The sequence below is a fragment of the Macaca nemestrina genome, chromosome 14 (genome assembly GCF_043159975.1).
Source record: "Macaca nemestrina isolate mMacNem1 chromosome 14, mMacNem.hap1, whole genome shotgun sequence".
NCBI lineage: Eukaryota > Metazoa > Chordata > Mammalia > Primates > Cercopithecidae > Macaca > Macaca nemestrina.
The window spans coordinates 53,406,314-53,427,723 of NC_092138.1; the positions used below are offsets into that span (position 1 = coordinate 53,406,314).

Below are 21,410 nucleotides of genomic sequence, written 5' to 3' on the forward strand. Positions count from 1 at the left end.
CACGTGAACAAATACACACAGGGAGAGGAACAACATACACTGGGGCCTGTGTACCAAGAGGGAGAGTATCAGGAAAAATAGCTAATGCACGCTGGGCTTAATACCTAGGTGATGGGTTGACAGGTGCAGCCAATCATCGTGGGACACGTTTACCTGTGTAACAAACCTGTACATCCTGGATATGTACCCCAGAGCTTAAAATAAAATTTAAAAAGAAGTTGCCCAGTCTGTGGTACTCAGTTATAGCAGCGTAAAATGGACTAAGACAAATCTTAAACTAATTGAGTTCAACCACCTAAACGACACTTGGGATATCCCAGCCCTGGGGGCCATCCAACCAATGCTGCAAGATGTCCAGGGAAAAGACAACTCCTAATGCATGTACCCCAGGCCTATGAAATCAAGTTTTGGGCCCAGGAATCTACGTATACATGTTTCAACAAGTCCTCTGGGTCAATCTTAAGAATGCTCAAGTTCAAGAAACACTGCCTCACATCACTTCTTCTCAAACTTTAACACGCGTATGGATCAACCTGGGACTTCTGGTAAGATGCAGATTATGACTCAGTAGTTTAGGGATAGAAGCCATTATACAATGAGTTTGCATTTCTAACAAGTTTCCAAAGGTATCAATGCTGCTGATCGACGAACCATACTTAGAACAGCGTCCAGTGCTCTTATTCTATGTACTATAATAATTTATTAGCAATCTTCTTTGGCAACCAGGATTATGTGATGTTGAAGGCGATACGGTGGTAATTGGACCACTATCTGAAATACTGCACATTTTATTTCAGGAAAGTCCATATCCTTCATGTTTATGCACTTCAATTTAGATAGCAAGTGCTACTATAAAATGTATTTGAATACTTTCAGGTATTATTTCACTCATATGATACTACTCAGTTTCTAAATCACAGCTTGGTACATAGAGGTCTGTGGTTCTAATCAAACAGAGTGCACAACATTAGTCAAATCAATCACTTTTCCTTTACCAGAGTTCCTTACCTGCCAAACAAAGGCATTTGCATCAACTAATCCACAAGGCTTATTACTCCTTAAGCGTACAACCGCATGCATGAACAACAAGAAAGAGCAAAAACAGAAATACCCACAACTGCTACCAAGATAATTTTCTACACACAAAAAGCAGTTAAGATCATTGCTTATCTTGCCACCAAAAGAACAAATGTTCCCTTGTCTCTGAAGGCAGAAAAATAAAGATTTTAATCAAAGATTTTAATCTGAACTGGGTTCCATTGAAGCTTGCAAGTTTTCTTACCTCTTGGAGGTTCACATACCACAAAACAAAACGGAAACAACCTGGGTTCTACTCCAAAAAGTTTGACCCTGACCATGCTTTAGTCAGGATACACGCTTTAGTCGTTTTTCGTTCACTTACCTAGAAACAGATAACTCATCTTTCCATCTTATTCTGTGATGATGAAAGAAGCTAAACCCTAACCCCTTATTCCATTAGGGGTTGCTTTGTCTTTCCAAACCTCAGGTTTTCCTATCTGTAAAATGGGGATAATATGTACCTTTCAGAATTATGAAAATTAGTAATTAGGTCATGGTCTACATTCAGCAAAGGAAAGCAATAATGACAAGACAGTTTTATATAAGAGTCTGACACTAAGTCAGAGAAATATCTGCCTAAGTACACCCAAGAATTCCACATGCGCATAACCTCCTGATATTGTTGTATGACTCTTAGGATTCAGCTTTGGTCTGTAAGTGGCATTAGTCAAGCTATCAACTCTAAGTAGAGGATATTCTACCACTAAGAGTAAATTCAAGCAAGTCAGGTTACTTTCTGGCTATAAACACCATAATATTTCCATCGAAAGAGGAGAGTTATGAAGTCTTGTATTTATAAGTGTACACTAAATACCACTCACCTGGTCTTCTAATAGAACACCAGACATTTCAACTTTTCTTTACATTTGTCTGATTTATACTGATACACAAACAACACACACACACAAAGACACACACACACACAGTTTATATATTGCCCAAGACAGAAGACATTATAATTAACTGTTTATATCACTAACTTTATATGAGAAACATTCACACTTAGAAGACGTTTTTATCCAAGGAGAACAGAAACAACACGTAGCAGTTTACTGAGTGTGTACACTTGCACTTTCTCTTGAAACACAGTAATTCCTTTTCCATACTTTTCCTGGGGTCACTGTTTTATAATTTGGGCATTATTTTCAACCCTGACATACCCTCGAAACAAGCGAATCCAAAATATTAAAAAAAAACAAAAACAAAAAACCCCACAACGAATATTATCAGCACTAATGTTCTGATAGAGAAAATAAATTTTAAAATGAGCCAGGTCTCACACCCTAACTGTGAGTACGTAGTAACTCCTCAGACTTCACTCTCACCTTTTATGTATCCTACATCCATTCTGAGTGCTCACTATGCTCAAGGAACTGAGGTGGATACAGAGGGAAAGAAACAACAAGCTGACCTGCAAGAAAGGTACTACTCTAAGGAATTTTCCAGTCTAGAAAGCTAAAACATGAGCTAAGTTATATATGTATTATAGACTTCCCCTCACACACACAAAAAGCCCAGCTAGACTTTTTTCTAAGTGATGTATTTTCAGCAGTAAAACCAAACCACCTCGCTTAAGGGTAAAATTCAAATATTTCTATCAAGGCCACCTACTACTGACCACTACTGTATACTGTGTTAAGACTGCAAGTTTTGAAGTCACAAAACTTCAATGAGTTGCAAATCTAGCTTAACAATTTGCTAATTGTAGTCCTTGGACAAGTTTTTAAACCTCTTTCAGTCTCATCTTATTCCTCTGTAAAATTGGATTAGGAGTATCGCCCTCATAATGTTAAGTGAGATAATGCACAGAAAATACTTAGCACAGTGCTTGACCCAAATCACTTAGTCAAATTTAAGTTTTCTGGGTGTCAACTGGTGTAGAAACAGACAACCACAGGGTTCCCGGACCCTGAAGAGAACACAACAGAGGAGGAGGAGGAGGAGGAGGAGGAGGAGGAGGAGGAGGAGGAGGAGGAGGAGGAATGAGCAGAGTAAGAACACCTCAGATTTCCTATACCCTTTCCAGCTAACTCCAACCACTACTGTGTCTCTAACTTGGCTGAAAAAGCCCTGTGTGTTATAAAACCTGTCTGGGACTTACCCTAGAGCCACTGAATCAGAATCCAGTTGTGTCTGAAGCATCTTTATTAATAAGCTCCAAATGTGAGTTATCATGCATACCTAAGTTTGAGAGCCACAGTGGAAGATAAAATGTTTTATAAGTGTTTCAATATATGTTGAGACATGATTCAGCTAAGATCTGATGTTTTACTTTGAGCCCAATACACCTGTCCAGTCTTCAAAACCTCGGGAGCATTGTCCAAACTTTCATTCAGAAGTCTTCCTAATGGAGTTCTTCCTGATTTACCTCCACTCCTTGCCCAGGGCTCCTGCTCACTGTGTGGGAAAGGAGAGCGTGACACAGAGGTGCCCTCACTGATCCCTCTGCTCAGAGGTCTGGTCAACCCCTCTATCCTCACTCACAGCTCCACACCCTTCTCATCTCACTTCCGTATCTCTGATGGGTCCTTAACTAATTTATTCAAGATGATGTTACCACACTGCTTTCAAATACATTTATAATCAAGTCTGAGTATGAAAAAACATTGTCTAATAGACACACTTCAATTCTGATTCTGGTGTCCTAGTATATATTGGCTTGGTTTCCAAATAGATAAAATATAAATTGTCTCAAAGAAACAAAAAAAATCCATCAACGATTCACACTATTGCAATTATTTAATCTTCATTAGAAGGAAAAAGGGAAGAAAGTCTTGCATTTGCTGAAACTTGTGTGTGGTCAATTCAAAACACAAATACTGTAGGAGACTATAGTATTATTTAAAAATCGTTATCCAGAGAGATAAAAATATTCACAGAAAAAGTTTTATTAAAATTACTAGATAAATTACTAGATAAAATATACCAGCATTTATACCTCTCCAATTATATGAAAATTTCTATTGCAGGGAGGTGTGATTAAAGAACTACACTACTTGACTTAGTAACAGATCTAAGCTGGCTACTCAAACAGATTGCCATCTGGTCAATCAATTGCCATTTGAAAAGCTGCTCTAAAAATATCTTCATATAAGTGCCTAAATCTCATCAAAATGTAATGACTTCTAATTAATTTATGCTAGTTAGCAGGAAACAAACTTTCAATGTACACTTTAGATTCCCACTTATAATACAATTACCAAAACCCTCCAACATTCCCAAATTATTTCCCCAAAAAGAGACACAGTAACAGCTCCTGATTCCACTTACTATGAAGCCACTATGAACTAGTCCTACAATTAGGGCAATCTCTACCAGCCTTTTAAATGTAGGGGAGTCCATCAATTTACTTTAGCTACAGAATATACAAAATATGCATTTTCTTATTTCCACTAAATGGCAACAGTGCACAAAAGGAAGCAGGTGCTGCTATTTACCAACTCTGAAGTTTACGTACACTTCTGTAAAATGGGAACAATACAGAATTCTCTGCCTCAAAGGTTGTGAGAATCAGAGGAGAAAACGTATGAAAAAGCCTATTGTTTCCCAGGGCCCAGCAAAGGGACCAAGTCTCCGGAGCCCTGACGCTAAGTGGTAACACACCAAAATATGGATTCATCTTCCACTCCACCTTCACTGGCCAAGCAGCTGCTAGGAATAAAGGCCACATCTCCCGATACCTGGCAAACAATTGCAGTATTGCCTCGCAAATCAACTGCTTCGCCGAGGTGCTCATGAGCGTATTTGGGGAGACGCTTCAAGAACAAGTTGAAGACTGTCTTTCTATGAGACTGGCGAGATCCCATGAAAGAAACCGGATGTCATGAAGACAGAAATGGTTCAGGTAGAGAAAACTGCTGCTGAGATTATTAGGAGGCTGGAGAAACAGGCGTAGAAACGCTTAAAAGGGGAAAAGAAATGCTAGCTGTGCTTGCTGTCGTGTCTTTGGAAAATAGCAGTAGAACTCCAGAGGAGTATGCAAAGATAAGTGTAAAACCCAAAAAGAAGAAAAAGCAAAAGCCCCAGGAGGCTCCTCAGGAGAATGGAATGAAAGATCCATCTAACTATTTCTCCAAACCTAATAAAAGGAAATCTTTTTCCAAGGAGAAATTGGTTAGTAGCCATCGAGAACAGACCCCTGGCAGCATCAGTCTTCCCAAGAGGAAGACATCTTCACCCAAGAAGGAAGCAGTTAGTGATCCCAAAGAGGCAGGCAACAGGAGGGTCGCTAAGAAAAAGAGGAAATTCTCCTTCAAAGAGGAAGGAGCCAGTCAGCAGTTGACCTGAAGAGGCTGCTGGCAGCAAGAGCAGCTCCAAGAGAAAGTTACATAAAGTACCCCAGGAAGATTAGAGCGCAAATGGACGTTCCCTGTCAGGCGGGGCACATCCTATCCCAAGGCAACATTTCCCATTCCCATTCCCCAATAAAAAATTCTCACACACGAAGCATATTGTGAATCCTAAGGCAGTATGATTATGGATATGCACAGAAATATACACTCCTTCACCAAAAGGATATTCATAGGCAGAAGTACAGACACTAGAAAAATACTGAAACAACTCCTTCATTTGAGCTGCTGTTTCTGAAGTGTCAGCCATTAAACTGGAGCCAAGATTCTCTAAGAAGATACTCTTTCCAAAAGACATAAATCAATGGGCACCAGATTGTATCTGTGAATCTCTTTCTCATGCGTGCACATGCAGATTATCTCACAAAAGCTCTAACAAGTCAAAAGCAGCAAACAAGAAGTAAACACAAAAGGAAAAATTCTTGAGAAAACAGCATAATGTTTTGAGATGAGTCACATCCAGGTTTGCATGAGGAGGATTCAGGAAAAGGAACACTACATGTTCTTTCTGCACATGCAGCCACAGCCATCCTGGCTTGCACAAAGCAGCAAGGTGTTTAAGTGACTCTGATCAACACAGCATGCTGATGATCCCATTGTACATTTGATTTGGCTCAGGATCGCCCAATCGAATTTGCTAACACAGTAGACTCCAGAAGAATCACCCATTAACAACAATCCAAATACAGAGTCTAAATGTGCATAAGGCCTTTTGTGATCTCCGCTGGAGCTTATAGTATCTAACAGCTGCAACTGTGACTGTTCTAGCTAATTGCTCTCAGCAACAAAAATAAACAATCGCTTCAGGAAGGAGACTGTATCCACCAAATATTAATGAATTTTTAAAGTCAGAAATCTCAAATCTTAGTTTAAAAATCTTGCTACTGCTAAAAAGTCTCAAACAGAGTTAAGGAGGCCCTGAAAGTCCTTATTTTGTAGTTAATCCGACCCTCCCACCCACCTAAACCCCTCCCCCACAGTAAAAAAAAAAAAAAAAAAAAAAAAGGAAAAGGAATGTGCCTTGCGTTTGGAAGAATTTAAGCAATCTGAGATATTTTAACTCATGTATAACTTTTTAACATATGGGGGAAAAGAGTCGCACTGATTGGAGCTATTTTTAAAGTGCAGCTCTACCATAAAAATAGACATTTACTCATAAGGATGCTTGAATAGAGAACAGGCCCAATCTACGTCTCATTGTTAAGAAAGGGGTGAAAAAAGGCCGTCGTGCTTTCTGGAGAGCCGTTTATGGTCCGCCTGTGATGTCATGACAGGATCCAGGTGCACTCTAACAAGCAGCTTTCAGTCTCATCAATTCCTTTAAAAGTGCTCTTCTACCATCAGCTACTTCTCTGAGCACAAGCAATAAGGAGCCAGTATTTACCCAGACCCTTGCAAGACAGAACATCACCGCAATCACAGACCCAGGAAGGAGGAGGAAAGATTACTCACCCACAATTGGGTTCATCTTCGTCCTCTCCTCCTGTCCCCATTAGGGAAGGAAGCATTTTCTTTTGCTAAGAAAAGAAAGGACAGAAGTAGTTATCAGTACCCTATGACATCTACTTGCCCTCTGTCCATAAAGAGAAAAAATAGCTTCATACTTCTCTCCCTATCCATGACCCTACTGCACAGCTGATGCTTGCAACCAAATTGCCCACCGAACACAGTGGCAAGTAGTCATTTAGGCATCACTACCCCAAACTGAGGTTTGGAGAGATCTTAGTGTCTGGACTTAATCTGTCTTTAGCCTTTTTAAAAGCTTGGAGACTCCGGCCCATAATCCCAGCACTTTGGGAAGCTGAGGCAGGTGGATCATGAGGTCAGGAGTTTGAGACCAGCCCGGCCAGCATGGTGAAACCCTGTCTCTATTAAAAATACAAAAAAAAAAAAAAAAACTGGGCGTGGTGGCAAATGCCTATAATCCCAGCTATTCCGGAGGCTAAGGCAGGAGAATCGCTTGAACCCGGGAGGCAGAGGTTGCAGTGAGCAGAGATGGTGCCACTATACTCCAGCCTGGGCGATAGGGCGAGACTCCGTCTCACAAAAAAAAAAAAAAGCCTGGAGAAATACAGTTGTAATAGGAAACCACACAGAACTCCTGATTTTTATATCTCCCTGACATGTCAGCAACACTCAATATAACAAAAAACAGAAGAAAACAGCTTTGACATGTCTTAAAAATCAGATATTATTTTATGTCTCAAAAAATATTATCCATATACATAAAGAACACAATTAAAAATGCAAAAAAACTTTATTAAAGAAAAAAGCAAATCTGAATGTTTGAAAATGTTGTAGAAAGGATTAAAAATAAAGAGGCAGAAACAAAATGTACTAAAAAATGTTTTCTTTCCATGAAAGGACTGAGTAAATTTTGACTTGTATTTTTTTGTACTTTATACATTTGACACTATGTTATTATTGACTGAAATTATTCTTAAGGGAGGTAAATGATATTGAGCACATCAAAAAATACTATATGCACTTACCTATGTCCAAATTCTAGATGCCATACATACCCTGAAGGATTTCAAAACTCTGATGTCATAAAAGGACACAGCTTATTAAAGTTAATTCAGCTTGTGTTTTAGTACTTTGATGGTAGGAAGGACAGAGTTCCAAGAGTGGGGAGGGCTGGGTTTAAGTGCCAGGTCTCAGGCTAGCAAAAAATCTTGGAGAACCTTAACTTCTTTGGGTCTGGCTCATATATCTGCAAAATAAGGTGTGCTGAACAAGACCACTGAAACGTCTTCCAACTCAAAACCGGACGGAGAAATAGAACATAAATTAAGTCTTCAGCCTAAATCTTACAACATAGTGACTGGTACAGAGCAGGCGCTTACGTACACTTAGTAAAAGGATGGAAATTTTTAAAAAGTATTTAAAACAGAGCTTCCCACACATAAGCTCTGGTGTGCTGCTAGGCCTAGAAGTGGTTGTACGTGTGTGGAGATAAAGGTTCTTCCCCCTTAGGAAAGGCACTCATGACATAAAAGAGCTTGGGAGGCACAACTTTTAAAATGTACTACTATTTCAGCAAAAAATAAAATAAATTTTCATTATTAGGATTAGGATAAGTTTCAGACTAAATTTATGAAAAGTTCTCACCACCTTTATGTAGGAAAGATCGAATGCTTGGCTTATCAGCTGGTCCTCAGGCCATCTTAAGACAGAAAACATAAGTAGCAGTCTACTTATGCATTGTATGAATAGAAGACAGGTACTTCTTTAAGAGTAACTCCTGAAAAACAGAATACATTCAACAACACAGTTCTCTACATACAGACCACACACTGTAGCAACCATTCTTGAGAGATGAAATTTCTACTAAAGAACATTTAATACAGTAACAACTGCAATTTCTGGTTCAGCATTTATAGTAATATCTGCTTAACCTTTCTGATAGTAACTCAGGGTTTGTGTGTGTGTGAAAATATGCAGTATTTCTTGTAATTATTACTACCTAAAGCATAACAACATTTTTAAAGAAATAGATGATCGATAATATGGATGTAGAAGTACGGGGGTTTTCTTTCAACAAGGTGCTCAATGGTACTTCCTGATGGGCTGCTTTTTTCTTCAAGGTCCAAGGAATAAAGCACTGCATCTTCTGGATGCCTACACAGATTTATGGGTCATGACCTCCCTCCCCCATTCTCATGGTCAGCTGCTGCACCTTTGCCACACTGCAATCAAAAACCCGCAATCCAGATAACAAAGCTACCTTGCCAACTGTGTTTCATTCCAAACGGTGAGTCACCCTAAGAGTGGCTGCTGGTCTCATCATGTCTGCAAGAAAATCCACAGATGGGCGGGTGGCTTCTGAAGCATGCATTCAACAGGACGAGGAGGATTCTCAAAAGGAGCATACCATGAAAATCAGCATTAGAGATAGCATATGGCTATCGACAACCTGTAGGTCAAAGGGCCTTACAGGATTGAAAAAATCAGCAAGGTTCATCATTGAAATGGTTACTGAGTTTCCAAGCACCAAAAACCAAAACAACAAAACAAAAAACAACAACAAAAAGGCAACCTATCAAACTAAAACCTCATCTTACAAATATCTGAGAAATATTTGAATTTTAATTTTCTCTTGCCTTCGATGAAGGTGATGCTTGAGTGATACAGGTTAAGAAGAGTGTAAAACACATATCCAAGAAAGGAATGAATCAGGTACTGTCACGTAGAAATAACATAAATCCTAATAGATGATCACTGTTATCATGTTAACAATAGAATTTGATAGGTATAATAGTGGGAGAAACAGATCAGTATTCCTTTGCTGGAGATTCTGTTTTTGTTTGATCTTTTCACATATACTGACTGCCTGACACACCCCAAATAAATGTCTGTTTTAAAAGAGAGGAATGTCCCTAGCAAGTTCTATGGAACTCCCCAAACCACACATAATCTATCATGGCAAATAATTTTTAGTATTTCAGTAGAAATGGGCAAGAAAGCAAAAAGTTTTGCTGTTTCGGTATTTTTTAGACTTAACTAGTCAAGGGCACAAAAATGTCCAAGAACTCGTAAGTCTGCACTGAATATGATTAATTCTCCAGAAATAATAGAAGTAGATAGAGGCTTGCCTATGTCTTTGATCACAGGGATCTCTTCTTGAATTGCTTCCCCTGGTATCTTTTAAAATCCCACCTACCCTTACTGACCCAGCTCAACTGCTGTCACTTTTGTGTGACTCAGCATTCCCATCCCAGGAACAACCGTCTCCCCGATTACACACAACATTAGGAGTCTCCCCTTCCTCCTCCTTTAACACACTTTGTGTAGAACACTTTACTGCAGTTACTTGCAGATGTAATCTTCTAGAGCATGACAGGCTCCAAGAGAGCAGAAAGGCATGTCTTCCACACATTTATGTCTGCAGAAAGAGACAGTTTTATTTATAAGGTTGCTATAAGGTACTTATTTGAAAAAAACACCTATGAGTGTTTTTGAGGCTAAGTATTAATGTACTCCTCCCCTACATCTTCAGTTACTTAAACTAAAAGTAATGTTAATAGTAAGTTTAAGATCCTAAGATAGTGGTCTTAAGGTAGGGTAAAACCCATCAATCATACTTTTAATATCCAGAGTACTTTACTATATTAGTACATTCAAAATGGTCACTCCATAGATTATGTTTAGAGAGAGTAAGACTATCCAGTCAGATACCTCACACCATCCAATTATTCAGATAGACAGTGTCTTATTGTGTATCAGTAGCTTCGCGTTTTTTAAAGAAAGGATCTGGACAACTTGAGTATGAGAGTATTCAAAGATTTGCAAAACTAAGTGATACCACTGTCAGACTGAAAATTAAACAATCAGCCAATAATTAGTCCAAGAAAGGGAAAGAAGCATCCATAAGAGGAGTAGAACAGGTTTTACTTTTGTGAGTTGTAACTGGATTTATAAAAACTACAGCAAACTAGCTTGACAGCTGCTCCTGGACTCTCACAGCACTTAGGACGTTGCAGTCATAACCTGCTGGCTTGTTTGTCCTCCCTTCTAGGTAGTATCCAAGAAGGTAAGAGCAGTATTTTGCTCACTTTTATAGACCCAGGGCACAGCAGATAGCTAACTATGTGTTGACCAACCAAAAAATCTGTTTATTTCTATGAGCCAGAATTCTAGAAAGGTTAATTTCAGTAAGGTCCATCCTATATCCACAGGATGCCTGTATTAGTGGTGTAAATATTCAATCTTTCCAACTTGAAGGGAAATGGGCCTACTTTTGGAAATTTTCAAAGGAAGAGTGTGAATACTACTAGAAGTAGAGAAATATGGACTATTAACTGCAATGACAGACTGTAAATGCTCTTCATCCAGTAATAAACTGTCATGATTTTATCAGTATTTGTTTGATCCCACTGTTTGAGGTGCCAGTATAATAGAGGCATAAAAAAGCTAAATGTTCCCCTTTTTTTATTCTACCCAGTAAAAGGTATATGGCATATTGCTCCATAAGTAGGTTAATAGGCCTAGGTACTACAATTTCAACAAACTTATTAAAAAACACATTTTCTTTGTTCCAGGTTAACGCTGTAAGCAAGTAGTTGTCAGTTTCCACTAAAATTCATGTGTAAACCTCTTATAAAGAGTAGAAATCTTGAAATCTGTTTATCTTAAAAAACAGTAAGGTTAAATTGCTAATATTTTTCCTCAGATTAAAATAATGTAAAATGATGTGAACATTAAGAATTTCATGTTGGCCACTCTAACACTGAATTTCAATATTGTTCAGATAATTTCCAAGCACAGGTAAGAAAAAAAAAATGGGAGAAAAACGAAGTTTCTCCTCAAACATACCAGTAGTTACTAAATCAACTTCCTTTGCTGAGAATTTTCCCACTATCTGCTCAATTATAAAAGAACTGCTGACATGCAAACCAATCAAAATACTGATACAGCATGCAAGAGGAGAGAGGTGAGGGGAGGATGTTCCAACATCACAAAATTAAGAGTATTAAATTCATATAATAAGAAAAGACTAATTGCATGTTGAAAAAAGAAAGTGTCTTGTCACTCAACTACGCTCTTGACTAGTAGGTTGTGAATTCAGGACAATTACTTTTAGAATGGCTTCTACCAAAAAAGCCAACAGATACAATAAAATTAAAATAAGTCATTTAGTATACTTTGTTTAAAAAAAAGTGTTTCATTATTATACTCATTTGTCTGAAGTTCTATAGAAGTAGAATCCTTCCACAAAAGAACAGCAGGAAATCTTTTTTTCCTTCACAGATCTGTTAAGGGTGTATACAAGAACTGAACTTGTATGCGAAACACAGGGTTGGCAGAGTTCACGGTTTGTAACCTGTGCAACACAGAACAACACTAATTTAATAGAAACTGAGTTTCTGATTTTAGGGAAGAATCTCTTGACAATCTAGCATGTGTGCAAAAAAGTTAACTTTTACACACCAACATTTAATCCCATGAGTGAATTAAAGATTGCCAGTGGAAGCTGAGTAAGCTACTTTCCTTCTATTTCGTTTTTAACTCATACAAATGTGTAAGGGTGATTATTTGTGCAAAAAGCTGAAGGTGGAATCCCAGCCATAAAATGGTGTTGATATCCAATTTCCCAAACTTTACAACTAGCAGATGAAAGTATGTTCTCCTGTGAGAATTACTCATTTAGTAATATTTGAAAACTAATCAGAAGGTGTCATTCAGTCCAAAAATTTTTTGCGTGTTCTACTTCAAATAACTTGCCTTTTGGAATTCTAAGAGGTAACACTGCTTTCCACTGAAACTCTGAGGGAACTTCTTTTAACTCAAGAGGGCAAGTCTGCGTATTAGACTGAGCACAGGTGCGCCCGAATTGTGTATAAAGACCTACTCACCACACTGTTCTTTCCCTTCAACTTTGTTTATTGATGTACTGAACATGAAAAAGTACAAAGAATCCAAACACAAAAGAAAACATGTACAGCCTCTTAAATACTCAACAGAATATATTTTCTATTCCAACAGATGTGAATTAAGTCATACTGTACAACTTCAAATAAATACCAGCCTTACATTTTATTAAGTGCTCTGATAAACACTGTAAAGTGAAGCACAATTTGCATGCCCTCTCATCAATGCCTTGGTTTGCTACAGTAGTATAGGAAAGAAGCATGTAGCTGCTGTTTTCCCTTGAGGGAAACCTTATTATTTTTTTTTAAGTATATACATGTATTTTATTTTTTAGTGTTTTTTTTTTTTTTTTTTTTTAAACGCAGAAGGTTAACTCTGACAATCTAAATGCACCTAAGGATATGAGAAAGTGCTAAGCCAATTGATTTCTGAATAGCATTGAGTGGGTCAGCATGAAAACTCGCTTATTCACTTTAGCACGCGCCTCACAGTATATGTACTGTACTATACTGAAAAATTTTATAACTACAATTTTAAATAATAAAAAATAAAACTCAAAGCAACCGCAAAGATAATGTACAACTATGTTATGCATAGCACATTGCCTGTTCTAAGGGGAAGCATGTGAGCATCTCAGTTTATACAAAAAGCAGGACGTAACTATATAGTTCTCAGTGCATCCTGATGAAGGCATTTTTGCCTTCAGCTTTTTTGAAAATTTATTATAAGCTAGATGCTAATCAGAAAATATTTTGTATTTTTTAAAATTTCTTTCATACATGGTAAAGACTTATTTTATTATTTCCCCAAATAGTGGTTTAAGCATCATACAAAGTTAAATTTCAATAGCATACAGATATTTATGATTTTTGTATGAAAAATGTAAGGAAATTTGTTCAAAACCTATGGTTATACTCATTTTTTTATACCACAAACATATTTATAAACGAAAATGTAGCATCACCATAAACAGCTGAAGCTAGACTATCTACAGACGAAATTAGCAACAAATCTGATGCACTGTAAATTCAAGTCCTCAGGACAACAAAAGTGGTTAAGCAAGACCTCAAGTAACAATGTTAATGCCATTTACAAAGGAAAAAACTGATACAAAAACATTCAAAACCTGAACATCACTTGGCATGTAAGGGAAAAAAAATTAAATTAGCTGAAAGGTTCATAAACACAAGGTCTTATTTACATTACACAAAGCTCAGGTGTTAGCCTTGAACGTAACTTTCAAAATACCTTCAAATATATCCAACTCAGATCACTTTTGCTGATTTGCTGCAGTACAAATCATGTGCAACGTCTTTTTTCCTTAAGACAAAACAATTCTTCAAACAATACTGCAAGTACATCACTAAACACCATGAGCTCTATCTGAAGGGATTTCTTTAGGAAGAACAGATTTTTTCCCCCATCTCTCGGTAATTTAAATTTCTTGCCTGCTCTTATATATTCTTTTGTAAATTTTTTTTATTTGTTTCAAAATCACAAATCAATGTGAGCCACCTATCATAATAACCAGGATGATCAGACGCTCCACTGGTGATTACAAAAATGAAACCAGCAGTGTTTCCCCCAATGATTCTACTCCTTTCATACAAAGATCTCAAAAGTATTTTCTACACCATAAATCTTTCTAAATTTTTCAACCGCTGCAAATTTCCTGGTAAATTTTAAAAGCTCACTAGGTGTCATATGAAGAGATTTCTCAAAGTATTCAAGTCAAAATATTTGTTCCAGGACCAGTAAAAAGTTTCTCCAAATTTTCTTTTTTATAAAAATAGATGCTTTTTTTAAACCCACATCAAAGAGGCTCTTATCTCTTTGGCAAGGTACTGCTTTACGAAAAGTTCTCCAGTATTCTTACAATAAGCGTTTATAATGTAGCCCCCCCTTCCCCAACCCAAATCATAATTACAAAATAAATACTGTTTTAAACTTCATAAATAAAAATGTAAACTTCAAAATACTTTTCTTAAACAGACATAACAGCAATGCTTTAAATGTAAACCAAACACAAAGCTAATCAGAAAACGGAAAAAAAGGGGGGAAAAAAAAGACACAACCAACTGAAGAATTACAACACAAAGCCTCAATATTTACTCACAGGTTCAAGGCAGTTATGTAAAAAGAAAAGAAATGTCTTCCCTTAGCTGAAACACTTTAAAAGGTCCACCTTCTTCAAAGAAGGCAATAGAATGCAATGTGACAGGTAAAAACCCTGTACCTCTTGTCCATATTCAAACATAAAAGATATTTAAGAAGTTTTAATTCAAATACTAGCAATAAAAAATCTCACATATTTCTTAGGATGCTAAGTAGTCGTTTTATCCCCATCTCAACACTGACTTACAAAGACATTTACTAATGTATAAAGTTTCTCTTAACTTGCCTTTGTTGTATAGTTTTCATATATAAATGGACTGAGGACAAGAGCTCATTAGGCTTTGTGCGTTTTGTTTGTCTTAAAGGAGACCTGCAGTACTCTGTCTCCCAGACGGTATCCATTGAGGCTAGCTATCGCCATGGCAGCCTCATCATAGTTTGTCATAGTCACAAATCCAAAACCTTTGCATTTATTGGTGTTAAAGTCACGGATGACCTTCACGTTGGTGACAGCTCCAAAAGGCCCAAACATTTGCCACAGGATACTCTCATCTGCATCAGGAGCCAGGTTGTACACAAATATACACCACCCTGTTCCAGGGTGCCCAGGGATATTAATTCCAGCCAAACTGGTCATTCCGTCAATGGTCATTGGAGAAAACCTACTAAACAGAATAGGAAACACACACATACACACAAAAAATGAAAACAGAGGTTGGTTATAGCAATGAACTTATACTTTTTCCATCCCCAATAATTTTAGTAATTCTCCTCCCCCAACAAATACATAAACCACTTGATGTTTTGACCAAGGTCTGTGTGTGGCTTTGCAGTGACATGCTAGACTACTGAGATATTAATAAGTTATAAAATGACCATTATTCACCATACTAAATATCATCCACAATAGCAAAGAAATATATTTAGAACTGGCTTCATGAATTAAGCAGGATTGGCAGGGGAAGGGATCAACACATATGTAAACATGCTATAACGTCATAACGCAATACGAAATAAATGATGGGTTTTTAAGACCAGGTGGCATCCAGTGGTATAAAAATTTCTTGAGTCAATTGTGTTTCCAAGAGCAGCTTTTCATTAGGTTGCACATGCAAAATAAAACCCAACAAAAACTTATGAGGGGTGTGAATAGCACTCCCAAAATCAAAGAAACCAATCAACTGTGGAAAGGGATTATGAGTATCATGAACCTCTATCATTACCTCTTTACTCCATAAGCCATATTGAGCAGATTGTCCAACCTGCAAAACACACATTTAGCAAACTTCAGTTTTTAATTTTTCCCCTTGATGTTCAAGAAAGCTGGGCTCATTACTGCCGTCTTCCGAGGGGATATTTGTACACTGATTATATGTGAAGTCTCAGAATGCTGGGTCTTTTTACATTCTTAAGCTAATGGGCACCAACTGCCACAGGACAGTTCTTCCAGTGAACGGTTTCTCTCTACAAGGGTCAGTACATGGGACACAGTAACGGTCATCTGAGGATACCTTTCAGAGAGGAAGTGCGAAAGCTCTGGGATAGTTAACTTTAGGGTTCTCATCAGGTAGGTTCAAAGTGATCAATGGACAGCTACATGTACTTTATACGACTTTTGATTTTCAAAACTCCTTTGGTCCCTGCAGATACCTAAGGCACACAGGGTTTAAGTGGCTTGCTCAAGACCACAGGGCTAGTAAATTATGGCATTGATATTCAAACTCTGCAGGTTATAGAATTCCGTAAGTTTCCCTTTCATATCCCAACTTTGAAGGACTTTCATCTCTTAGAATCAAGGAGGTATAATTACAGGTAGAAAAAAGCCTTATAGACAATCCGAGCTAACCCTCCCCATTTCTGAAATGTGCTCAGCTGAGGTCTAGAGAAGGAAAAAAGAAAAACCCACCACTCTTATGTGCAACAAAGCCAGGAGTTCAGATCCTGATCTGGATGCTGTATTCAAATTATGCTACAGAAAGTGTCGTCCTACTCAGTTTTCAAAAGCCAGGTAGGAAACAAAATAAGCCAACCTGAGTCTCACTTAAAAATGTTTAAAGAAAGTAAATAGGGGTGGGGTTGGGGGTGTCATTACTCTTTAAAACCTTCTACCTTTTTCTTATATCAAAAATTAGTTTTACAGCATTTGCTTCTTCTTTATCAGTTTCAAAACATCACTCTAATGTCCCAAAATTTCCACAATGTTTACCAATTAATTACGTGTTTTGAGGAGGTAGGCATAACTTAATACAATACATAGCCCACAACCACTCTCAACTGCTACAATGTTCAACACTCTCCAAAGACATCCCAGGGTTGTCCCTCCAGGACTGGGGATGGTGGGGAGAATTTTTTCTTTAACACCTGTGAAAGCTAAGTTTGAAAAAAGTCTCAACCTTATTGCCTAACCTGTGGCATCAAGTCATGCTAAAGTACACATGCAAAAGTAACTCCTTTTAGTTTTGTAAAAGCCAAAACACATCTCATCTGGTCTTTCAGAATGGGGAAAAATATAGTCTCCCCACATCCCTGCCCTCAATCTCCACTGAAAATTTTGTTTTGTAAAGATGAAAGGAACTGAGCTTATGCAAAGTGTAAGGAAACAGAACAGACCACAATGACAAAATATCTTTGTGTGTGTGTGTGTGTCTGTGTGTGCCTTGACTTACCACCCTTTCATTGCACTACTGAGCACAAGCCAGGGTCACTGATAGTTTATAATAAATATATGATGACCAAAAAAAGACAATGAGGTTACCAAAAATATTGTCAACTTAGTCCAGAATGAAAACTACTAAGAGGATTGGTTGGATGACCTTGTTTGCACATAAGTAAAAAGAGTATATATGTGGGGTTTTATTTTTTGCAGAGATGAGTATAGTCAAAGATGCCATGCCTTTATAGTCAAGAATAAGGGTCACCAATACCAGCAATAAAGACAAACACATTATTAGCATCACCAATCATAAAGTAACAACACAGTTTTATCAAATTGCTGGAATGATCAATACAGAATGCACTTGGCATATGGTACCTATAGAACAGAACAGCATATTGAGGTCTCCAACCAAAGTGCTAGAGGGCCAGAATGCAGAGGCACCTTATCAATTCACTCAAAAGTTACACTATCTATGCCCATTAATTGCATCCAGCTAGGGACAGGTCACGTTTTGCTACCACCCACTCAGGACACCAAGCACATGCCCAGAGACAGAATTTCCTAAATGAGTTTTCAGAATTTTCAAACAGGGTAGAAATCAAACTTGCCCCTGAAATGAATTACAGTCAGGCATCGTTTAACAATGGGGATATGTTCTGAAAATGTGTCACTGGGTGATCTCGTTGTTGTACGATCAGAGAATGTACGTATACAAACCTAGATGGTATAGACTACCACACGCCTAGCTATATGGTATAGGCTATGGCTCGTAGGTTACAAACCTGGATAACATGTTATTGTACTGAATACTGTAGGTAATTCTGACACAATGCTAAATATTGTGTATTTAACCATATCTAAACACAAAAAAGGTAATGCATTGCACAATGTTAGGATGACTATGATATCACTAGGCAATAGGAATGTTTTGCAGTCTACTATATTATGGGACCATGGTCATACATGTGATTGACTGAAACGTTGTTATGTGATGCCTGACTGCACACGCAATGAGGTAGAAACATTTCGTTTTCCATCCTCCATTTCCCCCACTTCCATCTCTGGCATTTCCAGACAGGAAGGCTGGAATTTTTATAACAGGATCTCTGAGGACCCTCCAAATTATGATAGGGCATCTTATTTACCCTATCTGTGAAGTCTTACATGATACCATGATCTTCACTGATTTCTTCACTTCTCTCTCATTTTAGAAAAAAAAATGGTCCTTGGAATTAAGCCAAGTTATCTACTCTAACATTTCTTTTCCTCCCATCACCAACGAGTGTAGGGAGAAGCACGGAACCTAGAAAACAGGGCCCAGGCACTGCTGAAACGCCCCTGCCAGTATGCAGCTGGGCCCAGAAGTGTTTCCTAGCTTTCTCAGTGCCACACATTCATGTTTCCCATGGGAGCTCAGAAAAGGCAGCGGGTGCTCCACATGGACACCATTCACTCCAAATCTAGTAGCACTTGGCAAACTGTAACGCAGGCAGCTGTAAGAGAAAATGGTGCAGCAACTAAGACACAAGGACTACTACAAGCCCCTAGAAATATGTCTTTGCTGGGTCTGTCCACTGCTCAAGGACATCTTTTATTTATGGTCATTTATTAATGGAAGTCAATTTTTAAATGGAGAACAAGCTAGCTGCCTCCAGAGTTATCTCACAGAGGGGTGTGGATGATAATGTACTACATCATGGAAGGTTAATATTAAAGTATCCATTACATATATATTTAAAATATAATATAATATAAAATAAATATGTATTTAAAATAAAATATTTTTACTTATATTTAATAGATGCACTGAACCCAGTAACCCTCTCAGTCCTGTGTATCACCTGCCTCCCTGGTGGAAGACTGAGCAATCATCGAAGGGGAGAGGTGGCCAGTGGCACTCTCCTCTGCTCTTTAGCCCGAACAAAATCCATTTTACAAGTAACACAGTAAGCAGATACGGAGGATTAGTCTGGATGACCTGCTTTAATTAAAATAACCTTCATTTAAAGAAAAAGTAACTTAAAAAAAGATCACTACAAATAAAAATCAGAGTAAAGAATGGTACCAGTAAGGGAAATACAAGTAAATAAGAAAAGGGAGAGACGATTATTTCTCCTACTCTTAGTACAAGCTACATTATGAGGTTAGACACAAGATAATCCAACATGAATCACATGAAGTCAGATGAGAAATCTGAAATGATTTTATGGATCTTGCTTTAAAAGATATTTACTAAGATATTAGGTACATGGAAAATGAAGCCAAGCAGTATAGTAATGAGCAAGATATTTAATATATTTGTCCGTCTTTATCCTTTTTTATGTTTGATTAGAGTTTACAATTTAATGAATAGCACAAGTCCATGTACATACGTAGTTTATGAAAAAGGCACATAGGAGAGATATGTGTACAAACATTTTTCTATCAACTGGAACACAGCTCCAATTATAACTTGTCAAAATTTTGAACAGAACCATGTATCAGGTAGATCATTCCTATTTTAAAGCTCTGTGTTTATAAGTAGAAAATAAAGTACCTGCCTAGTTTCTAAAAAATTTAGCTGAGGGACTATGGGAAGGCCTACATGTAAGTAAGGGGAAATGTGAACCCAATTAAAGTCAGAAATAAAAATATGAAGTTATTGATGGGTAAGAAAATATACTCGGAATCCCACAAATAACGATTATCAAACTCTCTCCAAAGTACCAACCAGGAACTTCTTGGAAATTATCCACAACAAGACCATCTTCTTAGTGCCTTACTGCCTTATCCAATTAGATGGTATCATCTGTCCTCTAAGAAACGGGAAAATTATTCAAGGGAATTGATACCAGTTTCTTCCAAAAGGAAACTGTGATAATGCAACCAGCACATGCCTTAAAGGCAACTCAAGTGCTGATTTAAAAGGCTTTTTAAAAATTGCATAAAGGCTCATAGAAGCAGGCACACAGGCCATTAGACTAGGTCATATTCAATAAAATTAAAGCGCTCCACAAGAAAAGAACATGAAAAAAATTGGCCTAAAGTGTAATTCTGATATCATGTCCCAAGAATATACTTAAGGGGCTTGAATTACACCATCCATCCAAATAAATAAGGCTTGTCCTATTTTGAAAGCTGCAGTCAATTAAACAAGCATATTAGACCAGCAGTGCTCATATTACAATAATTCTCTAATCATTCATACGGGTTGACTAAGCCATAAACCTCACAAACCCACCTTTAAACTTAACCCTTATTACACGGATTTTTAAGTTTTTTGACCTTAAAAGATATGGCTCATACTTTATGATTATTAAAAGTATTCTTGACTATAATACATATAACTTATATTCCTCAATCCCTCTCAACTCCCAAGGTACTATTACAACATAAAAAATACAGTGAGAAATTTTCTACATGTCTGCTGAAAGGTGACAAACTCAAGGCAAGAGCAATAAAACACAAATATCAGGGACAAAATATCTGTGCAATGGTTTAGACTCGAACTATAGAAAACAGCAAAATATCAACAAAAGCAGCAAACCCTTAATTCAAGTGTCTTTATGAGGTGAAAGAAGTGGGAGTGGGGCGGAAACCAAGATGATGACAGCCAAGTTCAATACACCGTATTAAAGAGAAGCACCAAACATCAGGTTAAACCTGAATTCTAATTTCTTCCAACACACCAAATCTAGATCAAACACTATCTCTGAGCACACTAACTCATTCATATTGTATTATCTGGACAGGGATCGTGGGAGGAATGAGAAATGGGGTGAACGGGACAACAGTTAAAAATCTGAAGAGAGAGTAAGAATTTCTCCCATTTTCTGAAACCAAGTTTCCCTTACAACTGA

At 37.6% G+C, this 21,410-nt stretch overlaps 1 protein-coding gene across 39 annotated transcripts in view; it reads right to left on the reverse strand.

Moving 5' to 3' along the window:
• Positions 1 to 12,877: 12,877 nt before the first annotated feature.
• Positions 12,878 to 21,410, reverse strand: part of LOC105498395 (ELAV like RNA binding protein 2) — a 159,472-nt gene continuing 150,939 nt past the window's right edge. For 22 of the 39 annotated variants that reach the window (XM_011770458.2, XM_011770456.3, XM_071077872.1 and 19 more), the window contains 2 exons: positions 16,139 to 16,177; positions 12,878 to 15,580 (listed from right to left, as the gene is read on the reverse strand). In XM_011770458.2, coding sequence (XP_011768760.1) covers positions 15,250 to 15,580; positions 16,139 to 16,177 — 370 coding nt within the window. In that variant the 3' untranslated portion in view covers positions 12,878 to 15,249. The remainder of the gene's footprint in view (positions 15,581 to 16,138; positions 16,178 to 21,410) is intronic. The other 17 variants (XM_071077873.1, XM_024798156.2, XM_071077877.1 and 14 more) reach the window with 3 other exon arrangements.